The sequence below is a fragment of the Conger conger genome, chromosome 12 (genome assembly GCF_963514075.1).
Source record: "Conger conger chromosome 12, fConCon1.1, whole genome shotgun sequence".
Classification (NCBI taxonomy): Eukaryota; Metazoa; Chordata; class Actinopteri; order Anguilliformes; family Congridae; genus Conger; species Conger conger.
In genome coordinates, this window is record NC_083771.1 from 39990077 (window position 1) to 40002468 (window position 12392).

Genomic DNA, 12392 nt, shown 5'->3' on the forward strand with positions numbered 1-12392 from the left:
GAAGGACATGAGCAATACAATTTTTTGTTTCCCCCCCCCCATGTTTCTGACACTTTGAAACTTCTATCGAGCGTCTCTGTGTCAAGCACTGTGCCACCCTGTAAATGGACTGTAGGATCAGGGTTATCTTCCCTTTTAAGAATTGGAAAAAGTCCAATCCACTCTGTGCCAGATTACCTTTGGCATTACAGTCCCAAACACAACACAATTTCAGCATAGTTAACTAGCTAACTGTTTCTACACAGCTCTTGTTCAGTCGACTTTTAAGTAAGGTTATTTCGCTCCTCGGCTGACTGGCCACCCGGGAGTATCTTAGCGACCTTTATTTACAACATGACAACAGTTTGCTTTATATGATTTCATATAACGCAAACTGAAACCTCACTTTGTCCCTCACAAGTTCCTAACTGCATTAGAAATATTTTAATGCTATCCAAACCCTGATGTTCTTGCAAAATAAAGTCCAACATAAAATTAGCTTAGAAATGCAGGTACATGCAGGTAGTTTATATTTTAGACTGTGTTAATTCCACAATTACAAAAGCTGTTATGAAAAACAGGTCTGACTAAGATTAGCTCATTATTTTAGCAACAGTTATGTATTACATTATACGTAAAATTAATGTTGTGTATAATGTAATGCAAACTAGTGTTTCCAGGGAGGCCTGAACCAACACATGCTGTACTTGAAAATCCATTCAGCTTGGTTTTAGACCTTCTTTTCTTTGGTTTGTATGTGGTTTTCAGTTACCTCAACAGAGCCTTCAGGAAGATGTAAGCATATTTAACAAAAGTTCAATCAGATCCTTATGTTTACAATGTGAGGGGTACACTGGCATTGTAGCCACAGGAACATTCTGCACAGCATAATTCTTTCAGATTTAATTTATGTGCTACTCAGAATTTGACCATGAATAGGATTTTCAGGCGGCTATCACAGCTTTGTTTTTCTTAACATCTCCCTGAGCAATGCTTGCCTTTGATGGAATCAAGGACATTTACAGAAAATAAATAAATAAAAACTACTTTTTGCAAAACCACCATGCTAATGAAGCATTTACATTGAAGGATACATTAAGTCGGGACAAACAATGATTGTTTCTGTTGTGTATTTTGCACTAATCTGCAGTGGGTGAATGTTACTGTATAAAAGACCGAGTCTTGCAACTCCGTTTTGAGGAACTGCTTCACACTGCTTAGCTGATTGAATTACTCATTGGACTTGTTGCCCGCCCATGAATAACCCAGGGTATTTGCTTCACCAAAAAGCAAGCTTTTCTGAAGTCAGTGCATGCATATCTCATTCTACCTATGTAACCCATTTTTACTGCTTGCTCAGTACCAGCATGGGTTTGTATACCTGTGAGATGTAGGAAATAATACAAGACTTTATCTTTGCTCATGGCAATTTCATTCAAATGAGAGAAAGTATCTTAATGAGATCCAGAAGAGAGATGAGAGTCCCTTGTTACAGTTTGCTGCCCACATCATCTTCAGATACACCAGTTAACCCTTTCCACATACCAGGCCTTTCTACAGAAACATATGTCCCTCATTTTAAAGTGTGTGCAGTCCCTTGAAAGGTGTGACATCACTATGTTTTGTTACTTTTTCTTTCGTTTATAATAGGTGAGTATGTTGTCCAGGCAAAAAAAAACAAAAAAACATGGAGCCATTGGTTGGCACAGCTGTAGTTAGAATAAGAATACTATGTATATGAGACTCTCTTCTTCCAAATGGGATATGTGGTGTCCATGACCCCATCCATTAATGCCGTAGGGTATTACCAATTAATGGACATTGAATTTATTTTTAAAATGTGCCTTTATAATCCCATTAAAGTTATTCCTAAATTAGGAAACACTTCAACTGACAGCCAGAACCACCACAGGGTGCATCCACATGAATATTTTACTGTAGAAAATCCATCTCTGGAAAATTATGCCCAGCTTTTCAATATGCCGTTAATGGGTATAAATAATTAAGAACTGCAATCATTACTCAGGTATTATCTGTATTATTGCTGGTCCTGTCTGCTTTTTTCCGTAATGGAATCCAGTATTGAAGTTTTAAGGAGGCCTACACTATTGTAATTGGTTCCCTGAAATGTTCTCAATGCTGAATGCTGATGTCTTATTAGAGACAACAGATTCTCAGAGATGCAAACCCTGTTGTGGCCTGATCAGTATGGGCTATGAACCCAGCATTAGATTTGCTTGTTTATCGTCTTGTTTATTGTTGATGTAATCTGCGAGGTGATAGTACATTTCTGTGGGAGCAGCATAATGAAACTTTCCCATGTTCAATACACCAATCACTTTAATGTGTTTCTCAACACATTGTTAGGTACATTTATTAATGGACCATTCCAGAAGCTATTTAAGTTGAGTTGGGTAGTCTGATGCTGCTTGTACATTCAGAGCCTGCCCTTCCCCTTTGGACACTCACTGACTCAATGTATTTTATCATACCTCAATAACCATCGCTAGCTTGCTTCGAATGAGAAGTTCACCCTATGTATCTAACTCTTCTCTGTGTCAATAGCTTGCAGTTTCACTGGAATCAACATATATTGGTTACATTCTTTATGACATCAAATTAGTTATTTACTGAATTATTACAAGCTGTTGTGAACTATAGACAAGTTATTTTTGTGCATCTTATTTTGCTGCTTTTGTTTCATTTTCTTTTTTAATTACTAAAGTTCCTTATTTACATTTTAATTACGATACTGATTTCTTTCCGAGACATTTCTGGGACACTCAGCATTTTGACCAGAAATGTTATTGTTTTGTACAGTTCAGTATATCTCTTCAGAAGTCATTCTTTCACATTTGCATTGCTTGTCTTCTTAGTGTGTCGTTGGCATCCTGTGTAGAGATTGTTTGGAAGGGTTATTTCACAACAATCAGAGGTTTAGGTCCAAGGGGGCTCAGAGCTTCAAATTCAAATGCATAAAATGTGGAGAATCCATAATCCCAGAGCTCAAAGAAGCAGAATTTCTATGATGTCTAAATGAGCAATTTTGCAGCATCTATCATTGACATGCTCAGTGCTTTCACATCAAATTATCAAGAGAGATATTTGAACGTCTCTCTGAAGAGAGACCTTTTCATCCTAGTTTAATATGTTTTGAAAGATATATTTGAAATTGTGAGCAATATGTGAGAACGAGCATATATGTGCTTGTTTTTTTAGAAGGAATGAGGCTAGTCATATACGTTCTTTCAATGAAGAGGAAATAAGATGCACAAGATTAATCCCACAGCAGTATCAGGACAAAGAATGCAGACATGTTAGGCTGGTTATATTCTGCATCGCTATCCCATCATTCTGCAAAAATACCTCCGGTGCCCGTCAGAACATTCTGACCTCCTAATGGCATACCTAAACACCAAACCACATTAAAGCCTTCTCAGCCTGTAACATCTGTAATGAGAGGGAGTACAGTGGGCACTGATTATTTAAAGAGCACAGAGTCCTCAGTAAGTAGCTCCATCATGCTCATGTCAGTCCCATTTCCACAGATTCTTTCACATCCTTTCGCCGGTGCACGTGAGGACAGTATCAATGAATGCCATGGCTGAGAGCAGTTGCAGCTGTGAATTCACTTTGACCTGAATGGCTATGTTTTCCTTTATTAAATATTCATGAGCACTAGAGCAATTAAAAAATGTGATGAAAGCAGGCAGAATACATTTTCTTTCACAAACAAAGACTGTACAAGAACAAATAAATAAATGTGCACGGTATCTCAGATTATTGGTACGCCTTCTTGTGTAAGCCTGTTGGTCCATAGCTGATAACAACACATGCTATCATAACACGCAGCATTTTGTGGGGAAGGAAAAAATAAACATTGGTGATGAAATGCACATTGTACTCACAGGTGCACCTGAGCCTGTGGCTGATGTGACGTGGGTATGTTACTTCCCACGCCCGTCACTATTCACTCTCATGTTCATTCAGAAATAATCTCTCATATTAACTTGTGAAATCTGTGCTTAATATTACTGTAGACACAAAGCAATTGAGTAAAGTGTTGATGGTTCATGTGACAGACAAAGTTTTGTTGCGAGAATAATTATTTGCTGATCTGACAATTACTCTTACAATTACAATTACACACCCCACTGTCGTCCTTGTTTGAATGTAATATACCCAGTTAATTTCAGTATTATGTGTAATGGATAATACCCTTTCCTGTGGTGACTTTTAATTCCTAACTGCTTTCACAATTATCTCTTTCCTGGCAGTGCATCCAATCACCTAGTGGTTTCTTGTGGTTCCAGCTGAGGTCTGGACTAGAAGCAGAGCAATGCCATATCTCTCTTCAGTGTTGAAAATGCATTAGCCAGCACGACTCCACTGTTCAGAAAGCCCTGGAGCTCATGTTGCAGGACATGGACTGTGAGTCACTGAGTTGGTGGTGCATAAGTCTGAACTAGAGGACAATATGGAATTCACATCTGATCATGAGAGTGAATTTCAGGTAGAGGACTCTTATGATTCAACCCCAACCAGGTTGAATCATCCTCAAATCCCAATGAGATTGCCACCATATTCAGCTGCAAATATAATAACATATTGTTCCCAGGGCCCAAATGTACGGTGATGTGACATCTCAGTGACATCATGTCTGATTCCTGGTTCGATTAAACAAAGATATTTGGGAAATGACCATGTTTTTGGGGAGTGAAATGGCACTTTCATAGCTAAATATGGACTTTCAGAGGTACATAACAACTGTCTATTAACCATAAATATTGTCTATATTCCTAATAATTGGGAATAAGTTAAGATATATTTCAAAATAGATTTTACAGCTGTATTGTTATAAAATAGACAGATGTACAAATTTGTCCAGGTCAATATGATCCAGAAAATAGTACATCCATTGCTAATTAGTGAACAGAACATGCTTAATTTGGATTCCCACCAAAAGCACATTTCTGTGTCGACAACAAAATAAATAAATAAATGAATACAACAGTCAACGATGCCTAAGCAACTGCAATGGGTACAAAGGGTTCCTCTGCCTGTTAGTGCTGTTTTGGTTTAATGCCAGAGAAATAAGCTTGGGTATTCACATTCTCCTTGGTCTCTGCAAAGACGATCGATTCCAATATAATCGCTCTCAAGTGTTTCTGAGCTCCTGCTTGCTTTCCGCGCCATCTTCTGCATTGTCCTCTGGCTGCTTGTGTGGCACCATGTCGGTGGCGTTCAGTCCTGTGGCGAGGGTGAAGGCCTTGCCTTGTGTCCTTCCTCCTTTGTCAGCCTCGTTTGATGTTGTTGTAAAGCTTTTAATGAAAATATACAAATGGATACAGCGGACTACCTGGGGGCACCAGTGATTGGGAAAGTGTGATGATCCTATAGGGGTTCATTTGTTTGTGTGAAAAGGACAGAGAAAGGGCATGTCCAGAATTATCTGACTGGACTATATTCAGCATTAGTTCAGAAACCACAGGGCTTGAGTTACACAGCAGCCGCGGAGCCACTGCCACGGATGCCCTGCACTTTGGCATCAACGTCTTTTAAAAAGGCAACCTACTATTTCTGCTTTGTCGTATAATCTATGAGGCCGTGGTGCCCTCTGGATGTGGGGAAAAAAAAAATCTGAAAAGTTTCCAGTCCTGAATTATAGAAAAAATATATACATACTTCTCTAGAGCATCTTTTTACAGCACCCATGCTGCTGTATGGCAGTTTAACAATGGTATTTTTTTATCACCCCTGGAAGCTGTTGATAGTGGGCTTGGCTCCACATACTTCTGTGTCACCCTCTCAATCTCAGTCACATCAATATACGCTGAAAACCAGTCCTCGTTACTTCTGGGAAATGTGCACATATTACTTAATATATATTAAAAAAAAATAAAAAAAAACACAAATTCATTTCATTCGTCCAAGGAAAAATTAATCAGTATATTAATTTGACATTATTGAAATAGCCTTGAATTTGGCTGTACATTACAGTGAATAAGTTAATAAGTTGCCTCAAGAATTTCCTTGAATGGATGTTTTATGGCATTGGAAATAATTTATTTATTTTTATGTCTTATGTTTTTCGGAAAACAAGACATGACTTTCTTCAAGAGGTGCTGCTTACCATAAATGTTCTTTCCACAGCCAGGACTGTAGGCACTAAGGACTGACTCATGGCTGCCAGGTAGGACTGAGAGAGGGAGGCTGACAGAGAGATGTGTGGGAGTTAGCTGAATTTCATTGAATAATGAGAGAGAAAGGAGCCAGGGAAATTGTAGGTTCTAACAAACATTTTTCTTTGGTTCACTGCTCAATAAAGGGTTTAGATGTTTTTTTTTTTTTACAGTACAGTATCTGTGGCCATAATGTGTGAAGAAAATAGGTAATTAGATGTTGCATTTATCTGTAACCTATTGTGGAAATCTAATGTTGGACATTGAACATTTTACTCTCGAATTTCTATTTATTACAAAGTAGTCAGGTTTCAGTATTGTGTACTACCAATGTTAATAGTGTACACAGATTAGGCCCACAATGCAGATATATATGATTTGGACAATACTCAACCAGAAAAAACTGTTAATGTTGTTGGTACATTACTAATAAATGTAAATCCAGAAATCTAAACGCTTGCCAAAATAAATAAATAAATAAATAAATAAACTGTTGACATACATTTTTCTTTTACTATTCTGTTCTGGCAGCACTACAATAAAACTTTATTTTCATGTTAAGACTTTCTAAGTAGGTTATCTTTGCAGCTGTGGAATACATTTAGTCGAAGACAGGTTGGTTTCATCACAACTCAATTGTGAAAATATTTTAGATTATCCTGTAAAAAAAAAACTAAAAATAATAATAATTACATCTGCCCCTGTAAATTAATAAACATTGTTTATGTTGATAGTATATTTGCCATTTAACCTGTCTTTCTGGTCTTTGCTTTTGTCATTTTAATCTGAGTCGTGAACCTTTAGTGTGTGGTAATGATACAATGTTGGGCAGGGGCCAAGATGTTTAGTCAGCAAGACTGCATGCTTTAATTTCATGACAGATTCAGTTCATTGACTGAGGAAGCTGAAGATTAAAAGGGCAAGTGGATATATCAATAGCCACAGTGGGCAGCATCTTCTGGCCTGAATGTTAATCATCGATTGACATAAGCATTTTGCATACAAATTGTTTCTTATTCATGAAGATTGTGTCTCAATGAAACGTGGGGTCCAAAAAATGCAATATGGGGTTGCGCTCTTGAGAGGTGACAAATAATCAGTCGGCCTTACAATGATCTTTTTCTTTTTCTCTTCTTCATTGGCTCATTTTCAGATTGCTCCAAAGCTGCCACACCAAAGGGATCCGTAGCCTTCAACATGCCTCAGTCATATGGCAACGCTATGGGCTCCTCGTGGTCAGACACGCTCCCGGTGTCAGGCCTGCCCAGTCTGTCCTGGAACGGCTCGGAGCAGAACCCCTTCCTTCTGTCCGGGGACAGCATAGCCTACCTCGGCCCCATGACAGGCACCAACACGTGCTGGCCCATTCGGCCGACCCTACGGAACGAGCTGGACACCTTCTCCGTGCACTTTTACATCTTCTACGGGCCCAGCATCTCCGTGCCCCCCGACAGGGCCACTGTGTTCGCCATTAACCTGCTGCCCGTGCTGGACAGCGGGGGCGTCCTCAACATGGAGGTCAGGCTCAACGTGGTGAGTCAGTCTTTCTGTGTCAGAATATTCTGCTCTGGCTCTTTCTGGGTTCACACCAGAGCGTGTGCTTGACACTGCAAAAATGTAGCTAAATCTTGTATATTAATTTACAAAAGGAAAATAATACTAATAATAATAAGAAGAAGAAGAAGAAGAAAAAGTATTTAATCTGATAAATTCATAGCATGGTTTTCTTAAGAAAGACTGAACACAATATACCCAGTTTAAGCAAGATTTTCATGTACTTAAATCCTTTGGATGAATGATCGTTATCTTTGATTTACTCAGCTTGTTGTGTGTTAAGAGTGGTGTCTTTAATATCATATTTTATTACTGGAATTGATTACATCACTATAATCGCTCTGGCACAAAGCCTTTTGATTTCCCAGGACTTTGTAGCAATGCTTTCCCCATACGATGAACAACACACAACCTCTGTGTTCCCTCTGTGTTTTTCTTTAACTCAGCCTCTATCCTGATTCCAGTATTTAAATCCCGTGTAACAGCCTGCCCATGCGCTGATAAATGTTCTTAAAAGCTTTCTCTCTTGTTCCTCCGGGAGATATTATGCATGGTTCAGCACATATGATTAATTCAGCTGAAAATGAAAGAGGTCTTGTTACATTACAGTGCCTAATTTTTTAAAAACCTCCACATTACAACTGCAATCATGGCATTCAGTTTCAACCTTCATCATGAAATGCATACAATGATATTCATAATGAAAATACACCATAATAAAGTAATCCTGGGCTAAATTTCATTGCTAAAATGTTATACCTTCCCAAATGCAACAAGCACCAAATTGTTGTAGTGGGGTGTCCAGCCATACCTTTGACTAGGTGGGGAATGTGAATCCTCCAATGGCAGCATGGCCTCAGGGACCTGTCTTTCAAACGCTGTCAAACATTGTGCTTTCCTGTCAGGTTTCTTTACCTGTGAGGATCCCTTTTTCACTCCGGCTTGGCCTTTGTCAAGTTGCAGCTCAAAGAGGAAATAAATGAGCCCAATGCCCAAGGTGAATCTTTCAAGCTCGGTTTGAAGTAGGCATGCTGCAAATCTGTTTGCTTTCAATAGGTCCTCTCTCTGAGCTGTCTGAAAAGTGTAGTTTTTCACGCTGTTGACACTGTGGATGGCCACTGCCTTCATACACCTGCCTTTGGGTTTACAGATTCCTTTCAGCTTACTGCTGCCCATTAGACAATGATGTGGTGGTGTGATGTGTGATGGTGTAATGGTGTGACAGTGTGATGGTGTAATAGTGTGATGGTGTAATGGTGTGATGGTGTGACGTGTGACAGTGTGATGGTGTAATGGTGTGATTGTGTAATGGTGTGACATGTGATGTGTGATGTGTGATGGTGTGATATGTGACGGTGTGACGGTGTGATGGTGTGATGGTGTGATGTGTGATGGTGTGATGGTGTAATGGTGTGATGTGTGATGGTGTGATGGTGTAATGGTGTGATGGTGTAATGGTCTGATGGTGTGATGGTGTGATGGTGTGATGGTGTAATGGTGTGATAGTGTGATTGTGTAATGGTGTGATGGTGTAATGGTGTGATGGTGTGATGGTGTGATGGTGTGATGGTGTAATGGTGTGATGGTGTGATGGTGTGATGGTGTGATGGTGTAATGGTATAATGGTGTGATGGTGTGATGGTGTAATGGTGTGATGGTGTGATGGTGTAATGGTATAATGGTGTGATGGTGTGATGGTGTAATGGAGACTGGAGCACTGACCGCCTGGGCTGGATGTCCGCCAGCCCCGTCAGACATCAATAAACGGGAAGCGACAACCATAAGAAGTCAGCCTGCTACGCTCTGAAAAAGGCAATTACCTGAAACTAATGAGTGCTTATGAAACATGAGGGAGAAAAAGGCAGACAATCAGCAACGACTCTCAAAAAGGCAAGTTACAATTGGCTAAATAATAATCATTTTAAATATCATCGATGTGTCAAATCCATGCAGCAATTATGCATATTTCTTGAATTTGTGAAAGTGCAATTTCAAATAGAAAATCAATTCCCCATTCAATTGTACATTATAACATTGCAAATGCTCTTTTAAATCAGATGCTTTTTACAAATATGACATTATTTAGGTTTCCAGTTGTGAACAATAGTCTATTATGCACCACTCTGTAGTATAGTGGAGCATACTGTAATAGACTACAGCAGGAACTGAGCTCAGCCACTTGCCAGGCATTTTGTTATTTTCCCAGAAGAGGCCATCCAAATTGTTTGGCTGTTCACACATGTGGTGACTCTACCCCCAGAGAAGCTGGGGGTACTCTTGGGATATACAAGAGTAAATTCTAAAATGTGTGGAGGTGATGTGTGCTCTCCACTGATGCGTCTTCCCTGGAATACACTGTCCAGGCCTTTCGCCTGTGTGTTCCCGCACTGCTCCGGGTTTGTCCTTGGCCAAACCAGCTCCAGCTTGTCACTCCACACCTCTGAGGGCTCCTGACCAATGAGGTTACTTTCCAATTTCATTTGTCACCATCCGATGGTGATGGATTACATTAAAATAAGGACCGTCCCTCTGCAAATGTGAGCCAACAGCCACGCAGGCTTGTCCCCAGAGGAGTGTCTGGGAGTCCCTTGTGTGCAGTTTGTGGTCACTTACAGTTGGTTAAAATTGACCAATGCATCATTAAGCTGTACGTGATTGCTTGCTGTTTTAAAGGCCTCTAGATACTGAAATAATTATATCTACACTACACGTGAGGGAATAGACTTTAACCATCTTCTTTTGGTTGTTGCTTTCAGCAAAAAAGGTGCAGATACAGTCAGATACTTATTTTCAGAAATTGTTGCTTCTGCATTACAAAATGAGACACTGAGGCAGGCTGAGGTTTATTGGCAAAACAGTTACTCAACTATTATTGCTGCCATCTGAAGACGGGAGAAATTCCTAGCTTTAGAAAATCTGCTCAGTAAAATTATATTTAAAGTGACAGGAAGACCCATGTTATCAGCAATGAAAATCTATACGCATCTGTTTAAATTGGCCATTCCGCAGGAAGTAATTTTACAGTATTTGGGGATTTCACTTTGAGGGATGAAAGCAGACTTTATATTATTCTTCCTGCAAGTCGTTTTTGAAAGTTTCAGCATACATTATTATGGGCATACATTATTATGGGCATGCATGCATCTTGCAGCTGAACAAGCATACTACCAGGTTATGATGAAGTTTATTATGATCTACAATTAATTAGAAAGAATTGGCAGTTTGGAATTCATTGTACTTTTTCTTGTACTTCTTTATGCTACTTGCCTATACTTGCATGGCCTCTGAGACTACAAAATGTCTTCAATCTATTGAACAGGGGATGTGAATACAGGCATATAAGCGGATGGGAATGAAGGAGAAATAGACATGGTTTCAGCATCACTGGAGAGGTTTTAGCAGTTCTTTAAAATGAGATGTTTTACATAGTTATGGTTTTCCCCACATTTGTCTCTGTCATTTAGAGCAGAGGAATGGGTGCAGTGGGTTGGGAGATTGCACTCCAGCACATGGTAGTTTACTTTTCACTCTGCAGCCTGCCCAATGAACAGTGCAGTTACAACTGCTCACGGGAGGGCTGTCAACAGCTTCATAAAAAAGCTCCAAAAGATATAAAAAGAAAAAACACAACTTTAAGGTAAACCATGCCTTATTACACCATATTTCTTGGGAGACAGAAGTAATGTGCTAACACCCCTGCAAGCTCTTGCATCATCGTGGGTCTTCACCTTTCACCACCCCAGCCCACTGCTCAGCAGAGAGGATCAGTAGCAGGAGGATATGCTGTGTTTTCTGACAGGCAATTTTGCTGTTCTGTCTTGACACCTCTAATTTACCTTGTCATGAACTGTACAGAACTCCTCTAAGACCTCAATAATGCATGTAATGAGAGAATCAGTTGACAAAACATCTTTTCAGCAGGTGAGACAGGACTGGTTCAGCGAGGATCACTTCTCTGTTGTGTGAGAAAGATTATCAAGTACTTTGTGTGAGCCCTCCCTTGTCCATGGCAACATTTCCCTGAATGTTGTTCAGGCATGTCTCTGATGATTGTGCTTGGATTGTGCCTGGTGTGATATTGTAATGACACGCTTTATAATTGTATTTTTAGTCTTCTCTGAAAGAGGAGAACATCACAGTATTTGGCTGCCTGAATCATGGAATGCCACTTTCATTGCCAGATAACTCCACAGCAAAATGCAAATCAGGTAGGGTACACATTTATGGCTGTCTTCATTCTTTGTACTGGCTGCTGTGACTTTTACCCATTACCGTTTTACCCAATATATTTCTGAAGATGCAGTTTGAGATTATGACAAAGAGGTCTTAGTCATTATATTTCTGGTGATGAAAGTCCTGCCTTGTTTCATAAAGTTAATTTTGAACTGATGGAAAAAATAAGAAGGGTCATTGAGAGCATGGTGATATTTTCTGCCTGCAAATTTCCATTCTAAACCGATTTATTAGTATAAACACTCTTTTTCTCTTCTTGTTTTACTGGTGTTTCAGAGTCTGTGACAGGGTTTGCCCTCTCTGTCAATGGCACCTCCAATGTCACGAAACTGAGGATTCCGTACCCACAGACGGGCACCTGGTACCTGAGTCTGCGCTCCCTCTGTGCCACTGATCATGGGTGAGACAGTGCTCTGTGCCCACTGAGCTCTGCCCAAGCCCTTC

General features: G+C 39.8%; 1 protein-coding gene across 1 annotated transcript in view; it reads left to right on the forward strand.

Moving 5' to 3' along the window:
- Positions 1-12392, forward strand: part of LOC133142428 (transmembrane protein 8B-like) — a 53009-nt gene that overhangs the window by 31591 nt on the left and 9026 nt on the right. Inside the window, exons 6-8 of the mRNA XM_061263640.1 lie at positions 7315-7694; positions 11827-11923; positions 12225-12348. Coding sequence (XP_061119624.1) covers positions 7315-7694; positions 11827-11923; positions 12225-12348 — 601 coding nt within the window. The remainder of the gene's footprint in view (positions 1-7314; positions 7695-11826; positions 11924-12224; positions 12349-12392) is intronic.